The sequence below is a fragment of the Rhinolophus hipposideros genome, assembly GCF_964194185.1.
Source record: "Rhinolophus hipposideros genome assembly, chromosome: 13".
Taxonomy (NCBI): domain Eukaryota; kingdom Metazoa; phylum Chordata; class Mammalia; order Chiroptera; family Rhinolophidae; genus Rhinolophus; species Rhinolophus hipposideros.
Window position 1 is genome coordinate 21,143,699 of NC_138059.1, and position 20,597 is coordinate 21,164,295.

The 20,597-nt window shown below is 33.7% G+C and overlaps 1 protein-coding gene across 5 annotated transcripts in view; it reads left to right on the forward strand.

Moving 5' to 3' along the window:
- CSMD3 (CUB and Sushi multiple domains 3) overlaps positions 1 to 20,597 on the forward strand; it is a 1,140,077-nt gene that overhangs the window by 817,041 nt on the left and 302,439 nt on the right. For all 5 annotated transcript variants that reach the window (XM_081069899.1, XM_081069900.1, XM_081069901.1 and 2 more), the window contains one exon: positions 4,044 to 4,200. In XM_081069899.1, the coding sequence (XP_080926025.1) occupies positions 4,044 to 4,200 (157 nt within the window). The remainder of the gene's footprint in view (positions 1 to 4,043; positions 4,201 to 20,597) is intronic.

A 20,597-nucleotide genomic window follows, 5' to 3' on the forward strand; every position in this document is an offset into this window, starting at 1 on the left:
TTTTTCTCTTATTTGTATGCTTATTTGTATGCTTATATTCATATTTACTTCAAAAGTGATATTTTGGCTGCACAGCTTTGTCCTATATGACATTATACATTGCCTGCATGCTTCCATATGTATTTGAATATATTTGAAGGATTTTATTTACAGGTTCAATAGCATTGAGTTGATTATTACTATGAAACTCTTCTCTTTTTGAAGCCTTCCTAATTAACACTTGCTTTTCATTAGATTTAATGATTTTGTACATGCTTCTGAAATTCACAGTTGAATGATCATGCTTTATTTTATTTTGATTATGATAGTGGTGCTTCTATACTATTTGTTTTCTACCTTCTGACTCTATATTGTTAAATAAACTTTAGTGAATGTTGATGCTTAATTAGATCCCCCAGCTGGGCTTAGGATAATTTTTGTTTGTTTATTTTAGTATTAGCTCTTCATGCCTTTTCATTCAGGAATTATTCTTAAAATTCTTTCTTAAATTTTATTTAAAAGAAGACAATATAAATATGTCTCTCTTATAACAGACAACATTGGATGTTTTTTTTCCTTTGGGTAAAAATGACATCTTATTTTTTGTTTTTAAATCTTAGTCCCAGCACCTAACACAATGCATGGAAATAAACATGTGTTGAATTATTTTGTTAGTTTTTACATTGTTATATATCGAAATGATTTATATGTATGGAATAAAGTAATCGTTTCTGCTATCATGAATCTTTTTTTTTCATTATTGCTGAAAATTTAAGAAAAAAAACATTAGGAGATACTTAAAAAATAATAAAAACAAATTTCAACAACCAATTTTTATTTATTCAGTTAATCAAGTAGTTGTTTAGTTTATATTTTCCTTTTTATTTGGCTGTTTTTGAAAAACAGAGTTCTCACAATATATCCACACAAGAAAGTAGAACTAGTTGAATCCAAGAACACTTATTTATATTTAAAACATAGGAATCGAGTTATATTTTAGTGAGAAGTGAAGGAAATAAAAGGAAACTGTTCTTTGACAACAATTAACCACAAATAAGATCCACTAGCTCTGCTATTTAAATGATTTGGTTGTGAATGTGTAGTTCTAATTATAGGATTTATAAACTATATCAGATATAATCATAAAACAAATGCATTCAGAAGCAGACTTCTGAGAATATTGAACATTTGAAACTCATAGACACAAAAGTTGTGTTTTCTGATAAGCAATGTTTTCCTGCGTCTGATTTATCCCCGATTAATGTTTTTCTTAAGTGAAGAGTTGAATTATATGTAATCAAACAAAAAAGATTCCTGAGCTAACAAATCTCAACATTTGGTTCAGTCTTATTGAAGACAAATACATTTTTACTGAAATCTAAAGCAGAAACTTATTTGTACAATAACTTATTGTTAAGTTATTCTAATTTGTTAGATTCCACCAGAGGTTCAAGGTATTCCAGTATAATTTTAGAAATCTGTTCATACATACAACTCTCTATCTAGTACTCCAATATTCTTTAGTCAGCACACATTTTTTTTTTTCCGACAGAAAGACCTTTAATAAAAAGTGACCAGGAAGATGTTTGCTATTATCAATTAAATAAGCATGTTTGCTTGAGTTTAAGAGTCTCACTTCCTCTCTTTCTCCCTCTTATTTTCCCACCCTCTCTGTTGCAATACAAGTAAATAAGCTGGTGGAGCATAAAGAGGGCATATGAGACTGAGATTCCCTCAGAGAAAGAGCAGGAAGGGCCTGGGTACTGGAGACTTATGAATTTCTGTGCAGAAAAAGTAATGGGTAGTGTGGTTAGAAGAGGTCCTGAACAAAAACTATATTTGTAGAACATGTTAAATAAAATTGTTATTGTTAAATGAAATCTTTATTGTCTTTGTAACATTTAAACTTGTATCAATAAAAAGGATGTGTAAAACTATAAATAGCTAAAAATAAATAAGCACATACTTCAGGTACTTCCATAACCAACTGGAAGAAAGACCAAGTTAAATACATAACAACAGGTGCTATTCATTAAATTTGAATGATGGAAGTGTTAAAAGATACATTTGAAAATAGTTTTTTTTAAGTTTTGAGCAATCTTAAGATAATTCAGAGAGAGAGAGAGAGAGAGAGAGAGAGAGACAGAGAGAGAGAGAGAGACAGAGAGAGACTTTCTAGAATTTGGTCAATGATTTTAAAATTTAAGATTTTATTCGGAGACCTAAAAAGAGATTAGTCACTGCTGAAAATGTAGTTGTTAGAGTGGAAATCGAGTAGAAGATTGTTTATATAATACAGAAGAAAACTAAATTTCAGAAGAGAAAATATAAGAGAATTGCAAAACAGCTTTGGAGACTGAATATGCAAATAACAGGCATTCTAGGTGGAAAGTAAAGGGGTCAAAAAGACAGGGGAATAACTAAATAAAAACTCAAAAACATTTCCCTGAGTTGAAGAAAATCTTGACTCTATAGATACAAAAGTCTCTTTACTTCATTTGAATGATATAGATAGAAATATGGTGAAATTTACCCATTCATTTTATTAAGTTAAACAACATGAAATCCTGATAATTTGAAAGGAAAAAAAAATGAAAATTATACAGGATTTTTATAAGTTATAGAAAACGTTTTAAATAGCTTATTAAATTAAACCCCACAATCTCATGAAAAAATATATCATGCAGATTAAAAATAATAATAATGAATTACATTGTGTACCACCTAGAAATCATCTCTTAGGTGACATCAGTGTTATGAATACCACATCACTTTTGGGAAACACTCCTGCCCTGGAAAGATCACTGGATTAGGAGTTCAGTGATATAATTTTTACTCTAATGTCAGGTCGGAGTAATTAAGTAAATTTCAGTCAAGACAAGTGAAGTTGAGCAGAATTTCTCAGCTTTTTCTATTCATTATTACTCACCTAAGGAGCCCCTAAGCCCCAATTCCATGAAACTAAGAACTATGGAATAAGACTTGTTAAATACAGCTGATCTTTGTGGGACCACCAATCATTGTGATATCTAAGGCTTCATGACCCTCAAGAATCAATTTTCACCCTGTTGGGGTAATAACTACTGCATTGAAACTGCATGCCTTAGGGGGAAAAGAACGGTAATGTGCATTGCTGGTAAACCTTCAGTTTAATTACTGTACACATTTTGGAAAATAATCTGGCAATCTATGAACATTTGAATCCAGAAATGGCATATTTTGAAAACTATCTCATTGAAATCAAAGTACTAAAAAATAAGAGGTTATATATAAAAAGTTGATTTTAGTATTACTTTTAGTGGCAAACAACTCGTTCATTAATATGAAAATGATACTCGCAAGTTGTGGTAATGTGACTGTATGAAATACTACATAGCACTCAAACGGAAGACTCTATATCTACTGACCTGAAGAGATGTCTGTAATGCATTGGTAAAAGAAAAGCAAATCAAAGTGCAATGAGAAACTGCACCTTCAGAAGAATGAGAATGAGGGAGAGATGTTTGGGAGCTTGTCAGTTTTGCTTTTGTATATTAAAATTCATTTCTGAAAGCATGTAGAACTCTTCTAACAATCTTAAAAATGTAGAAGAATGAGATAAGTTAGAAGACATGGATTAATTATAGAAATTGCGAAAGAAGTAAGTACTGTATTTTATATTAATCATGATATTAGAAAAACAAGTGTTTGGTCCCCTTTTGCAAATTGCAGAAAAACAAACCGCCAAACAACCTTGGAAACCAATCTTTCATAGATATTCTCTATTTTGAATCGCCTGCCATAAACAAAGCATCGCTTTTATAATAAGAGAAAATGTTATATAAAATAAGTTTGACTATTGCTTAGATTCTGCTGACCTTGGAATTTAAAAATTAGACATGTGGGATGTAACCCTTAACCTGGCATTTGTAAGAATTAACATATATGCATAATTGTCCTTGGGAAACGCAGTAAACTGATTTAGGAAGAATATAATAATTTTCTCTTTTTTGTAGATATAAATACATCATCTGAATTGGTTATTACTGGCACATTTACATTTTAATTATCAATGTATTTTACAGATTTATGATGGAAAAGATAAAACGACTCATCTATTAGGTGCTTTTACTGGTGCAGCTATGCGAGGACTGACACTTAGTAGTACTTCAAATCAGCTCTGGCTAGAATTTAATTCTGATTCTGAAGGGACTGATGAAGGCTTTCAACTTGTCTATACTAGTAAGTATTGTGGAAGAACAAATATGTCAAACACTGATGCTAAGTATTTATTAAATAATTGCAGTACACCAGGTGAAGTAAAATCCAACATTTGATCAATTTGCGGTTTGCAACTCCCTTCTACACATATCTAATTTTCTTTGACCCAAACAACAACTCCATAAATTAGAGGTATTCTATTGTCATTTTACATTTGCAACAACTAAGGTTTAGAAAGGTTAAGTAATTTGTGGCTTTGAGCTTATTCATTTATGTATTTTTAGAACGGCAGTATTCTCCCCATCCAATATTTAAATACAGTTAAACTTTTTAATAGATGGAAATCCAATGTTTGAGCTCCCACCTGTTGTTGCAAAACACACAAGATACGTATGTAATAGTTATAATTGGTCAGTCATTGATGATAAATGTATGGTTTCAAGTTATTTTACATTAAAGAGTAGCCAAGCATTTATTTTGTCCGCATTTGTGTTTATTTGCCTTATTAAAAATAAATTCATACTAACCTGTGTTATTATACCTATCAGCTGTTCTGACAATTACACACGTAGAATTTCAAAGACTGAGAACCATAGATAAATGAGTTACATCAATCGTTATATGAATTAAATGAATTTATTTTACCAATGACAATATAAGTTACAGAGTAATTACATCAATGAACAATAAATTGTATCCAAATGATATACTTATTGAGTTTCTACTCCCTGTGAGACACTGTACTAAGAAAGGAAAGCACATGTAAATTTGAGATGGTTATTGGCTGGGCGTTTAATAAATTTAAAATCTGTCAGATCTTAGAAGTTTAAAATACTCATTTAATGTAGCAAAATAAATTAAGTAGCAACATTCAGAAAACTTTACTGTTAGAATATTTGAAAAAAATCTAAAGACCCCTATAAATTATTTTCAAGAAGTCAGAAGAATGGGAAGTATTACAGAAATTGGAAAATTGAAAATGTTACAACATTAAAGTTAGTACATGGGATCCTTAAGGGCATTGAAATCAAATTATCATTTGTAAAAAATATTCTTTCTTGATGATGTGAGAAGTAGGAGACAGGAGAGTATAATGACGCTCAGTGAATTATGCTGAGAGATTACTTTTACTCCCTGTTTATTTCAAGGCTTTTTCTACCTCTTCTTGAATTATTACATCGTTAGGTTTAAGGAAACATAAATTAACAAAATGAATGTTGAATACCGATTTTTCAGTTCTCAGTATTGTGCACAATGTGATTTCTTCCAAGTCCTTCCAAAGACAAATGAAAATCTAAGCAAATTGTGTTGACAGATATTATTGTGTGATGGACTAAAACTAATGGTGTTGAAGATTACTGCTCAAATATAATGGATGTGATCTGCTCAGAAGGGCAAATATTTTTAAATCTGCTTTCCTCTTCTCGTTTCCCTGATTTCTAACAGATTGCTGACATTTTTTTCACGTCATGGCTCAATGTTTACATAATGGTCTTTCTTTTTTTATGCATCAGTTTGCATTTATCCTTGTCTAAAATGTTAGTGGGTTTCATAGGGGAAATCAAGATTTTCTTTTCTGATATTTGAATTGTATGCCATTTTCGGATCATTAATGTCAAGTTACTGGGCATTGTAGGACACACCTAAGTTTTCAATTGTATGGGGCTCTCAGGAGTCTGGAATGAGGAAAATCATTGCCTTTATTGGCATTGGCTCGCGCTGTTGGATGTCAAAAAAAGAGAAACCTTAAAAAGCAAATAATTGAAGGCCCCCTTCTTTTTTAATGATTCTAGTTGTTCATTATAGAATGCACATTTTTTATGAAGATGGGAAGCTATAAATTTGGGAAGAAAGTATAAGCAATTATTTTTTTAAAGGGCAGATGTATACCTATAAATACTTTTCAGTCTCAGAACTGAAACTAACATATTTCAGTCAGACCTGGTCCTAAAATATTTGTAGCCTGCTTGCAAGGTATCCCTAGATACTACCAGGTAAGTAAAGGCTTATGGGGACAGAGCCAGGAGTGCAGTTTCTAGGCTCTCGGCATCACGTGAAAAGGTGCTGGCTTGGGTAGTAAATGGCCACCAACTGTGATCGGATGGCCATCAGCTGTGGCTATTTGGCCGTCAGCTGTAACCAGTGAGCCACTGGCCACTAATATAACTGCTGTGGCTCTGCTAGCAGCGGATGGTGGCTGAGCTAACAAGTGGGGATTGCAGTTAGCAAGAGATGTTGGCGGACAAAGAAGCAGACAGTGGGTTGTGGATCGTGTGGCTCTTGTTTCCTGTGTCTCTAACCCAGCTGCCAGTGAGAATATAGTGGTATGACTCCCCTATCTATGGCTCCGTGGGTGTTCCTGTTTGGCCTCACCATATCCTGCATTCTTGTGCAGGGAGCAGGAGCTGAGACCCTGCATGACAATGCTCCTATGATTTTTTCCAAATTAACAGCTGTGTTCTGAGCCCCTCTGTTGGAGTGGGGGCAGGGGTTGGGAGCTGAAAGTAGTAACAAATTGTATTTGTTTCCAAGTGTTACTATTGATTTTTACAATGGCAACATTTCTACCTACTGCAATTACCTTAATAGTTAACCACAGATTTCCTAGCTTTGAAATCAGCTTACTCTTATCCTACAAACACATTTTGGTTTCCAGCTATAGCACTGGTGCCCAGGCTGCTTTCCCCCATCTCCAGTAGGTGAGATGTTCCCCACTGACATTTACTCTGATTTCTTCAGCCGGTGTTAGCCTATTTTTAAACATTTATATCTAAAACTAATATAACAGTTATCCCACTGTATTATGGCTATACATTTTTGCAAACATATTCTGCATAGGTCTTCGGTGGATCATCTCCCTTCATAATGCCTTTAGTCAGTTTTATTTCAATTGCATCATTTTATGTATTCTTAGCATATTAACATGTAGTCTTAATACTGAGTATATAACATGCCTTTGTGGCATATAAGAAGATTCTATTAGGCCACATATTTTAAATATTCACAGAATTATTTTTTCTAATTTATTTATTTTATATTTTAGTAACACTTTAACTTTTCATTTTATATTTATTGACATTTTGTACACTTATTTTCACATTCAATATTATTTTATATTAATTTCAGGTATACAGCATAGTGGTTAGACATTTATATAATTTAAGAAGTGGACCTGACTTGTCCAGTACCCTTCTGGCACTATGCATAGTTATTACCATATTATTGACTATATTCTCTGTGTTGTACTTTATATCCCCATTTGTATTTTGTAACTACCAATTTGTACTTCTTAATCCCTTCACCTTTTTGCTCCTGCCTCCCAACACCCCTCCCATTTATCACCCTGATAAGTCTAGTACCCATCTGATACCACACATAGTTATTGCAATATTATTGACTGTATTCCTTATGCTATACCCTACATCCCCATGACTACTGTGTAACAACTAATTTGTAATTCTTAACCCCTGCCCCCTTTTCACTCATCACCAAACCCCCTCCCATCTGGTAACTATCAAAATTTCTCTGTATCTATGAGTCTGTTTCTATTTTGTTTGTTTGGTTCTTCAGATTCCACATATATGTGAATCAACATTGCATCTGTCTTTCTCTGTCTGACATACTCCATTCAGCACAATATTCCCTAGGTCCATCCATGCACAGCAGATGGCAAGAAAACATTTCTATCCATGGCCAAGCAGTACTCCCTTGTGTATATGTGCCACCTCCTCTTTATCCATCCTCTATCAGCAGACACTCAGGCTGCCTCCACATCTTGGCAATTGTAAACAATGCTGCAATGAACATACAGACACATAAGTCTCCTCCAAGTAGAGTTTGGTGTTTCTTTGGAGAAATACACAGAAGTGAGATTACTGGCTTCTTCTTCTTGTCTCTTGTTATAGTCTTTGTTTTAGTCTATTTTGTCTGGTATAAGTATTGCTACCTTAGATGTTTTGGTTTGTTTTCATTTTCATGAAATATACTTTTCCCATCTCTTTAATTTTAGGCTGTGTGTGACTTTCGATTTGAAGTGAGTTTCTTGTAGGCAGCAGACGCGTACGTAAGGGTCTTGTTTTCTTATCCATTCAGCCACCCCATCTTTTTGATTGGAACATTTAGTCCATTTACATTTAAAGTAATTGTTTATTGATATGTAGTTATTGTCATTTTATTATTCATATGTTTGATTTTTTTTTTTTTTTGGTCTTAAAAAATCATCTAAGATTCCTTGTAATACTGGTTAGGCGGTGATGAACTTCTTAAGCTTTTTCTTGTCTGAGAATCTCTTTATCTGTCCTTCAATTATAAATGATAGCTTTGTTTGGTAGAGTAATGTTGGCTGTAGGTCCTTGCTTTTCATCACTTAGAATAGTTCATGCCAATCCCTTCTGGCCTGCAAAGTTTCTGTTGAGAAATCAGCTGACAGTCTTATAGGAGTTCCCTTGTAGGTAACTAACTGCTTTTAAGATTCTCTCTTTGTCTTTAACCTTTGGCATTTTAGTTATGATGAGTCTTGGTGTAGGCCGCTTTGCGTTCATTTTGTTTGAGACTCTGCACTTCTTGGGCTTATATGTCTATTTCCTTCACCAGGTTAGGAGATTTTTCAGTCATTATTTCTTCAAGTAGATTTTTGATTCCTTGCCCTCTTCTCTGTCTAGTACCCCTATGATGCTAATATTGGTACCTTTGATGTTGTTCCAGAGGCTCTTTAATCTAATCTTCATTCTTTTGGCCTTTGTTTTTTTGCTTCTCGGTCTGTTTTCTGCCACCTTATCTTGTAAATTGCCGATTTGATCCCGTTTCATCTAATCTATTGTTGATTCCCTCTAATGTGTTCTTCATTTCAGTTATTGTGTCCTTTATTTCTGACTGGTTCTTTTTGATATTTTCTATCTCCATTTTTACATTTCCTATCTCTTTGTTGAAGTTCTCTCTGCATCATCGAGCATCCTTATAACCAGTATTTGGAACTCTGTATCTGGTAGATTGCTTGTCTCCATTTTGTTTAGTTCTTTTTCCGGATATTTCGTTTGTTCTTTTATTTGGACATGTTTTTTTTTTTTTTTTTGTCTCCCCATTGCGGCTGCCTCCCTGTGTTTGTTTCTATGTTAGGTAGAGCTGCTATGTCTCCATGTCTTAGTAGAGTGGCCTCATGTAGTAGGAGTTCTGTGGGACCCAGTGGTGCAGTCTCCCTTGTCACTAGAGACAGGTGTTCCAGGTATGTGCCTTATGTGGGTTGCGTGTGCCTTCCTGTTGTTGATCCTTGGTTGCCGTTTGCAAGTCAATGGAAAGGATTGACCCTCAGGCTGATTTGTTGTGAGAACTGGCTGTGACTATAGTGGAGGAGCTATGGTGTAAGGGCTAACCCTACAGAGCAGGGTTTGCTTTAACAGGGCTCTGGTGTCTGCCCAGTCTGCCTTTTGTGTTTGTCATTTTGAAAGCAGCCTGGTGATGCTCCAGTTCGGTCTGAATCTGGTCACCAAGCAGGTCACCAAGCCCCAGGACCTCCTAGGAGGGAACCCACTGCAGGCCAAGTATAGCCTAAGCCTCTGCCCTGCCCAGGGCTACCTGATATGAGTCAAAAAAACAATCTGCAGATGGCTGCCACCCACACAGAACTAAAGGTGCATCAAGAGGCCAATCTGCATTCTGAGGCCAGCTGTCACACATGCCAGGGTTAGGGCTTCTCAGCCAGAGGTACAGGACACGCCAAAGCCAGATGCTGCTTGTTTGAGTTTTCTGAAACTTTGAGAGATATTAGGAAAGTCCACAGCATGATCTAAGACAGGTTCTGTTGAAAAACCCCTGGAAGCTTCTTGGGTGTGCCAGTACATCGGATGGGGTGGGGTCTTGGAGTCACCAGGGAGGGGCACAGGAAAGGTAATAGCCAGTTTAATGGGGACTCAAATATTATGCCTGCTTGTATCTGCATGCAGGGATGGGGAGGGCGCAACAAAGAAACAATTACTTCTGCCAGCTATTCCTTCAGGAAGAAAGATGCCCTTTTAGCCCTCACCCTGAATGTAGACAATTCAGTTCCTCCCCATATATCCTGGTGCCTTTCAAGGTGTTGCCTCAGTGCTGTAACACAGAACAAGTGAGTCCATTAGCAAGTAGAACTGTGCACGGTCCCTTTAAGAGGAGTGCCCTCCATCTCACTCAGCCAATCTCCACTGGTTTTCACAGCCAGAAGTTACAGGGACTGCTCTCCCCAGCACTGAAACCCTGGGATGAAGAGGGGCTGGGACCTCTCACTCCTCAGGGAGTGACCTCCACAGCAGAGATTCCCTCCCAATTTTTAATGGTCACACACAGGTGTGTGACTAGCCCATTCTACATCTCTGACCCTCCTACTAGTCTTGAGGTGACTTCTTCTGTATGTCTATGTTTGTAGGGCTTATGTTCAGCTAGAGTTCAGGTGATCCTCAATGATGGTTGTTCTGTAGTTTAGTTGTAATTGATGTAGTCTAAGAGTTGGTGAGCACAGTGTTTACCTACTCTGCCATCTTGACTGGAAATATCACAAACTTCTGAGAAAAGCATGTCCTAACATGAGAGAATTTGCTAAGGTGTTAAAATATGGGGGAAATAGTGGAGAATGTCGTGTTTTTGTGTTTGAAATTCTGTGTATTCCTAAGTCCAACTCCATTCCTGCCATCCTGTAGTATGTTCCCCTTACAATTATTTCAGCTTTGTTTCTGAAACATCTGACTGAGAGAACCCTGGGTGATGCAGAAAAGTTCCCAGGACTCACTTTGAGAGAATTAGAGATAGGAGAGAGGACATTTGGCTATGGCAGGTCAGGTAAGGATTCGTGAATTATGTAGTATTAAAGGTAATGTTTGTAGGTCACAGAAATGAATGGTGGAGAGTATTCCAAGCAAAGAGAATAAGATGAAGAAAGGGATAGAGATTAGAAAAAAATATAGGAAGCAGTTTTCAAGGCAAATAATACAATTCAAATTAATCCCATTTACCTAGCTTCTCATAATTTTAGTCTTAGCAAAAACAGGCATTTTATGACCATCGGTATCTAATGACACTTACTACCTATCTTTCTATTATTCAATTTGTGGACCTAATAACACTTGCTATTGTCTGGTTATTTTCAGTTTTAGGCAGGCAGAATCTCATTTAGCTGAGATAAAAATGAAGAAATAGTTTAGAACAGGGCTTTAAGGTGTCTTTTATTTCAACTGTCTTATTTGTTCAGTTGTCATATAGTCACGAAGAATAGCAAATGTATCAGTGGAAACAGTGGCTGTATGCTGCTTTTGATCTCAAGTAAGGAAAAGCTAACCATGGCTTAAACCAGAATATATTTTTCTCATATAAGAGAAAGGAAAAGAAAGAAGGTGGGTAGTTCTTGATTCAACTGTTCAGCCTACTCCGTAAGTGCCCTAACCCTTTCTTTCTGCTGTGGTATCTCTAGAGTGTTCACTTTCTGTCCTCATGTTTGTGTGACAGGGCTGCAAGATGGATACTTTAACCCTGGGCACATTTAAGGCGGGGAGAAAAAAGGAACAGGCAGTGCCAACCACATAGGTTCCCTTTATCAGGAATGCAAAATGCTCTGTCAGTCAGTCTCTTATCTCTCTTTGTCTAAAACTGGGCTGTGTGTTATGCCTAAATTTTCCAGCAAGGCATACTGGAAAATAAAATACTTGGCAGATTAAAAAATTGGTTTAGTATTAGATTATCATGATATACTGTCTAATATAATTGTATTACTACTGGGAACAAAATCAGTTTTTTTGTTTTGTTTTGGTTGAGGTAGAAAAAAAGAAGAGATATTGAAATGACAACTTACAGTGTCTAGTACAAAATAGAGCTATAACAGATATTTCAAAAAATAATAAGTTCAAAAATATTGTATTAATATATGCCTCTATGATTAATGATGGCATGGAATCAAGAGACCCTTGTGTGCTTAGAAAGGAAAAGCATTTGGTTTACTCATTATTAATAATTTTAGCTCTACCACGTATACTAAGAAGACAATGAGCCTCTCTCACTTTCCTCCAACATATACATACATACATACATACATACATACATACATACATACATACATATATATATATATATATATATATATATATATATATATATATACCTAGTATGAAAATGCTACACCATACTTGAGGGAAGAGAATGTCACATTCCTTTAATTTTCTACAGCAAATTAAATGCCTTCAGTCTTTCTCCTTTAGTTGTCAAGAATTATCTTTTTTAATCTTTTGTGGAGATATTCTTTTTTCTTCCAAATAAGTTTCTCAGTCAACTCTAGTTTGATTAGACAATTGAGGTGTGGACAGCTCTGCAGGTTGAATATAAAACCTTTGTGACACTTGGCCAGACCTTGACTGCATTAGGGTATCCCACTGCTTTTCCATCCCTCCAGCCTCTCAGAATTAATTACTTCCCTGAGTCAGATCACTCTTTCATTCTTATAAAAAATAATGGGTATCAGTTATTCTTGCCCTTGAGAAATCTGAAACTCACCCAAATAAAGATCTAGATGAAGCATATTTTCAGGTGCTTTATATATACCACAGATTAGTTGTTAATTTCCCTGTGATCCATGAAGGCATAGATATCTTTCCTAGAGGGCATACAGGGGTAAAGTGAAAAAAAAAAAAGAATACCATTCCTTCTTCTAAAGTCAGAGGAAGTTCTTGCTTTTTTTTTTTCTTTTTGTTTTATTAGTTTCAGGTGTACAAAACAATGTAATAGTCAAACATTTATCATTTATATGCCTCACACAGTGATAAACTCCCGCCCCCCGTTGTCTACTACCCCTCTGACATCACACACAACCATTAAATTTCCACTACCTCTATTACTAATGCTGTACTCCACTTCTTGTAACTATATATGTGTATACAGTTACCAGAAGTGGAGTATAGCATTAAGTTGTAGAAACTTCATTTCTATTTGGTGACTTATCTTCCCTTTTACTCCACTACTGGAACTAATTTATTGTTGAAATTATTGTTTGGATCATAGATTTAATTTCTTTTCTTTTCCCACTGGAATGTTTTATGCTCTGGGGATAAAGAAAACAGTGAATGAGACAAAGTTCCTGCCCACATGCAGCTAACTTTTTAGTGGGACTAGACAGAAAATAAAAATATGAACACAAGATAAGAGAACTGCATTTAAAATTAACTTGTAATAGTGCAAAGGGATAGATAGTACAGAAGGTGGTGCTACTGTAGCTAGTTTGCTCGGGGACTCTGTCTCAGAGGAAGTGTCACCTGAGTTGATACCTGAATTATAAGAAGGGGCAACCACATTCAGATCTGGGGTCGAGGTTTCTAGGCAGATATGTCAACAAGTACAAAGACTGAAGAAAGGCCTGAACGTGAGTTACTTATGCCTGGAGCGGGATGACCAAGAATAAGACAAAATGAGAGGTCAAGTTGGAAGTGAAGCAGGGGAGAGGTGGACTGTATATAGTAAGGGGCTCAGCTTTTATTTAAAAGGCACAGAGACTTTCAACATAATAATATTAAATAGGAATTTAAAATCATAGTAACTTCCATCTATTATCTACTGGGTACAAGATATAACCCTATGTGGGAAGTACTACTATACCCAGTGAAAAGAGAAGGAAAAACAAAGCACAAAAAAGTCACGTTGTTTGCCCAAACTCACATGGCTAATAAGTGAAGTTACGGAAATGGAACTGAGCAGTTCTTCTTCAAGAATATACTCTCTTAATTACCAATATTACCTCCAACCTGTTTTAGATTTTTTTAATTTAAGATTCCATGAATTAATACATTTTCTTATTGTTCATGTAATTGCAAAAAAACAATAAATTTTAAAATGCTAAATTTTTAATGCAATTCTTCCCAGAGCAACTTTTGTCATTTTATGTTTGACAATCTGAATTCTTTCTTATTGGTCAGATTCACTAGAGTATAATGACTTACACCTGAAATATGTTATCGTGTTCATCAATTCTTTAAGCTCTGTTTTTTAAAGATATGTTTCACTGCAGATTCTTTTACCTCTTCATTTGTACTTACCCACACTTTCATCCCATAGAAAGTAATTGGGTATTTTAAACAAGCATTTTTTTTGATGGATTTCAATGGATTATGTGGGCTAAGATGTCCTCTTGTTATCAATTCTGCACATTTAATTTACTAAAATGCCTAATGGAGACATGTCTGTTATTTCAAAGGAAAAGTTCAGATATAGTTGTACTCTATTAGCGTTGCTCTTTTTTCGTTTTTGTTTTAGGTTTTAGTTTTGGTTTTGGTTTTGGTTTTGGTTTTGGTTTGCTTGAAGTAGTTCAATAACCCACACAAAATATGACCATTTCAAATTTTATATTCAAATTAAAAATGGGCATAAGGTAAATTGTGATGCATTTTTTATATACTAGCCTTATAAATGTACAAAAATTACTTTACATAAATTCTTTAATTTACAGTATGTTGTTGGCAATGTTAACCATGAAAAATAATCAAATGACCTATTAAATCTAATTTTATTCTTAGAATATAAATCATTTCATACAAGTACAAATAGTACTTAAGTTACAAGGGAGCAACACAGTTACTCCATGCATTTCTATATCCTCTAAACCACTTAAAACAAGTATATTTGGCATTTCTTTTATTATTTAAATTTTGAGATTAACCAAGCAGTAAAGGAAGTAATGATTAATGCTGCATTATATAGTATAAGGTATTCTAGCTAAAATATTTAGAATGATTTCTTGATTATCTGTCATTTACATCAACAATATTGGACATAATTTCTTCTTACTAAAATAACAGGAGTCATTATGATTTTTACAGACTTCACATCCCAAAAGCTTTGTAATTTTTTTTTTCGAGCTTTGTAAATTTTGAACTTAGTATCTAAAGACCTATAAATTTACTCTTCATGTAAAGTTAATTTCTGACAGATTGAAGATTTAAACATGGGATGAAAACTTTAAAAATGTTTAGAAAACAGATCGCCCAGAATAGCTAAGGTGGAGAAAGAGTCCCAAAACAAGATCCACAAGCAAACACCTATCCATAGTCAGTAGCATTTCTGTCCTTCCAAGCACTTTCTGAAGTGTAGAGACAAAAAAGTTAGCAATTGCAGGTCTCATATTCTTGCCAGCGAAGATCTCTGCTTAGAATCGCCAATTAAATGCAGTGCTGTGAGAGCTCAAAGGTGAGATCAATGAGGAAGCCATTATTTTCCACCAGCATCTTCAGGCCAGAGTGTGGTGCTGGCAGGTGGTTGTTTGCAGCAACGTCTTCCCTGAACTGGATTTAGTGAAAGCCAGCAGTGGTCTTCTGACCTTTACGCCCTCTGCGTCTCTTGTATTTTCCCCCTAATTGTTTTATATTGCATCTTAGCAACTCAAAATATCTAAGTGGCTTCTGTTTTCCTGACTAAGCCTCAGTCATTTTAATTTTAATTTCTCTATAACAAATCACACCATAAAAAAGTAAAAAGATGAGACATTTATGAAGAAAATTATATATATATATATATATATATATATATATATATATAATCTCCTTCCTAACTATCTATCATCTATCTATCTATCTATCTATCTATCTATCTAGATATATATATATATACATATTTCCTTCTTAAATGTATATATATGTCTCCATATATATATATATATATATATATATATATATATATATATGCTTTCTATAGAATGTATGTTATTCTGTTATATATATACTTACTATATATATTTCTCTATATATACATATATAGAGAAAAAATATATATACATATATGTGTATATATATATGTGTGTGTGTGTGTGTGTGTATATATACATATACATATATAAAACAGAATAACATACATTCTATAGAAAGGAATGCTACAAATCAATGAGAAAATTGTGGTAAAAGAAAATATGGGCGAAAGAAAATTCCACAGTAGGGGGACCACCCGTGGCCAAAAAGCAAACAAAAAAAAGCTTAGTAGAAAATCAGAAATGAAAATTAAACCACCAAATAATATGCAACTGCATATTCATAAAAGTGGTAAAAATTAAAAAGATGTTGAATACCAAATGCTGATGATAATTTGAAGAACTTGAAATTCTTACCTTTGGGGAATATAACGTATTAAAGTCACCTTGGAGAGTAATTTGGCACTATCTAGTAATATTCCATTCCTAGATATGTCTAGAATGCACTACTTATACATTTTGGCCAAATACCAAATGGCTGATGGTGTGGGGAAAAAAAAAACTCAGGCAAAGCTAAATCGCACCATTCCTGAGTGATATACAAGTAGGATGTACAAGACACAAACTAGCACATTTTTGTCAGAACTTTATACATAGGATTTAGAACACCTGCAATTAAAAAAAATATATATTTACCTTACCTCCTCTCCCTCCAAGTGGAATGCATAGCAATCATTTCTACAATCTTTTTGTTTGGTTGTTTAAATTCTTAACTTGTATTGTCTCAAAACTGTAACGATTATCTTCTTAAAACATTCTTCTGAAGTTTCATAGTCTCAAAGTGATGTTTGTTTGATATAATTTGTTAATAAGCAGTGTGTATCTTTTTGTATTAGTTTGATTAGTGAGAGAAAGGAATGTGTAATTGTTCTCAACACATTCTTCTTTTTATCCCCATTATATTCTTTATTATGTCTCAGTCTAAGAGGATTAGCATAGCTGTTGTGTATGGTCATGGATTACTTCCTACTTTTGAATTTTAAAGTTGCAAAGTTGACATTCTGTGTTATATACATCCTCATTTACATATAAAGATTTCTAAAATAAGACTTTGCCTTGTAAGATGAATGGCCTAAATGGAATTTAATAACCTAACCAAATAATAAATATAATTCTTAGATTATTCTGCTAAATATTATGAATTAAATCCATCAAAGGATTCTGTATGGATTAAAATTATGACCGAATGATTTAATCTTGTCTCCTTGAAATGGGTGAATTTGTTCAAAAGGTACAAACTTCTAGTTATAAAATGAATAAGTCCTGGGGATGTACAGAATGTTGACTATAGTTAACCTGTATTGTGGAAGTTGCTAAGAGAGATCTTAAAAGTTCTTGTCAAAAGAAAAACAATTGTAACTACGGTGATGGATGTTAGCTACTTATTGTGGTAATCATTTCACAAACTGTATATACAAATATTGAATCATTATGTTTTACATCTGAAAATAATATAATGTTATAGGTCAATTATATCTCAACTAAAAATTTAAAAAATGATTTTGGTTTCGAAAGTTTATGTTCCTCTAATATATTTAGCTAACATGTTTTCTTAATTTCCTTATTAACAATCTATTTCCTTTTTAGCAATTTGAAAATTCTTTCCTTTGATACATAAAATTAACATACCTGCGTTCATTATTAAGTACTCTAAAATTTAACTTGAACAATAATAAACATATTTACATTTTACCTGAATTTCAAAAAATAAATCACATAAGGACCTTCTTTTTTTAAGTTACATGAAAAATGATACCTAATATTGAAAAAGTGAATTTTCAGATATCACTTACATTTCTAAGCCATCTGCCTATTGTAGTATCGGTACTGTTTTGCTGACCAGATATGACATTACCCTATGTGAATACATAGTTGTTGTTTATAAACAAATTAAACATAAATTTTGTTGAGGTAGGGCATCAACTATTTATCTTTCAATAGGTTAAGGCAGAAGTTAAAGACCAGATTAGCAAATTTTGATTGAATCTTAAGGACAAAAGGAAATTTGAATTCCTACATGATCCATGTTGTATAGAAACACTTGCACATGCATAAAAGGATACATAGAAGTACAGCCTTTTTTTTTTATCAGTGAGTGATTGGAAATGTGATAAATGCTCATCATCTGGAGAATAAATTAAACATTTTGGAGTATGGCTCCAATGGAATACCACAGAGTAGTTAAAATGAATAAAATATGTGTGTGTGTGTGTGTGTGTGTGGTGTGCGTGTGTGTATAAATATAAAGGGAAAAACACAATGCTGGGCAATAAGTAAATCCTCAAAAGATTTTTTTTTATAATTTATAAACTGTATAAATGCTTGCAAAATATATATTTTTGAAGACATACAATATTTGGTAAAAATATAAAATATGTGTGAGAATGATATACTAACTCAGAATATTTGCTAACTCTCAGTAGGGAAAAGACCAGAACAATATTGAGGAAGGACCAAAAGGACCTTTAACTTGCTTTGTAATATGTATTTCTTAATAATAATGTGAATATGAATCAATTCATATGAATAGTAACCTGAAAACAAATCTGAATGAAAATTAATATTAATATGAAGCAACTAGGATATTAGAATGTCATAGAGCAAAATGGTAAATTTATGTTATACTTTGTACTCCTTTGTAGATTTCAAACTATAGCTTATAACTAAATTGGAAATCCTTAAAGAAATATATGGTGGCCGGAAAAGAATTAGATCTCGGTGTAAATTATTCAACAATCACAAAGATTTGAGTAATGGGGATATTCATTAGTTTCATGCTCTAGAAATGTCCATTTCATCAGAGTATCAAATTTCACAAGGAATGGTGAATATAAGTATATGTGATTTGTTTGTAGTTCTGTATTGTCAATTTCAAGTATTTGAGCTTCTCAATGAAAAGACTGGCACCTGAGTGTTTCCATAAAGATAAGACCGTTCTGAATATTTATGAATAAGCAACAATAAGTCCACCAAATGGAGCTAAATTATGTTGTGCTTTGTAGTTTATCTACTATTGTCCCTGTGCATTTTCACCTACAATGCAAAGTATTATAAATTATCTTAATTTACAAAGAATAGCTCCATGTTACCTCCTCACCAACAATTGCCAACCACATTTACAGAACATTCAAATGAAGGAAGGATGAATTTGGTAATAAACCTCGAAAAGAAGTCTTGATTTTCATTTTTATTTTGATTAATGACATATGGTAAAACTCCAGTGGCTGCATCTTGAATGACAAAGTGCATATTATGTCTGGTAGAAGGAAGGCAAACTTGTAATTTTTGAGCAGGGACACTTTAAAAGTAGTATGACGTATTCAGATCCATGCAAAGTGATGTGTCCTGAAAATTTTAAGTTATAACTTCTGCTGTTTCTGCTGCTTTTTTTAAAGACTGACTGACTTGCTTGATCATGTGTGTGTGTGTGTGTGTGTGACTACTGAGTGAACATCTAACCTTTTGTACGGCTCTGTCTCCAAAGCTCTTTGCTTTCACTTTATTTTAACATATTTTCGCCCAAATGGGGCCATCACCAATTGATCCATACAGGAAATTCCTGAAGATTTTTTTTTTTTTTCAATTGTCTCAAACATTTCAGTTTCTCATCAGTGTTATTTATTTTTATTTTTATTTTTTTAGTTGTCTCCTAGAGATAATTGCCTCTAAGAATCCACATTCATTTATGAACATTATTTAACATCTGCATTGTGCCAGGATTTGTGCTAGAGGGGAAAAAAAACGAAATCCTTCTAGTCTGTAGGAAAACAAAGAAAAACAGCAAATGTTTGTAAATTAATAAAAATGTGAAGACTAATTCTATGGGTGAATGGAGGAGGGAATGGTTCAGATCCCATAGAAGAGACTAGAGAGTGATCCTTCTGTTCTCGGGGAGTTAACATACTTCTCAACCTACAGAATGAGTGTATAAACTCAGTACTTTGAGCTCACAAGTTCTGGTGACTTTATGTATGTTTTGGTACTACAGACAGTTAATGATGTCAATTAGTGATCTGACATCAGTGATTTACTAATAATCCATGCGTTTTTGCTTTCTAGTTCAAATGTAGACTGATTTGGTCAAGGTATCTGTGTGTATAAAAGAGATGCACATCTCTTTTCTATTATCCTATAAGACACACATGAGGTTTGTGTTTTTTCTTTTTTCCCTCTAACATTATTTGTTTTGAAATCACAGATTTCCTTTATGCATGAGGCTATGTAGAATACTCTTTATCATTCTGTACTTTCAGAAGTCATTAACTAATTTAATTTGTGCCTAATTGTAATTATCTTTTTTTGCAAAACATTAAAGACAGGGAGCTTAGGTTTTGATTATTAGTGTCAAGTTCAATTTAAATTATGAAGTATCCTTTTCTAGTTCTTTCAGAATCTTAACAGTTCATTGCACTTTGATGGTTAAGTTTTTAATATCCATCTTTATTAATTTGATTCTGAATGTGTACACAAGGGCATCTGGATCTAGAGAGATTAATTATTATTATTAAGGTAATAATAACAATAATAACCATCAGCGCCCATTTGACCCAGTTCTTACCCCTATAGGAACATGATGAAAATCAGATGGAAAAATCTAAACAAGTGACCAGGGACAAAGAAAGAAGGAAAATAGAGGTGTTCTGCTTAAAGTAGCTATCTCTCCTTCCTCTTCCAAAAG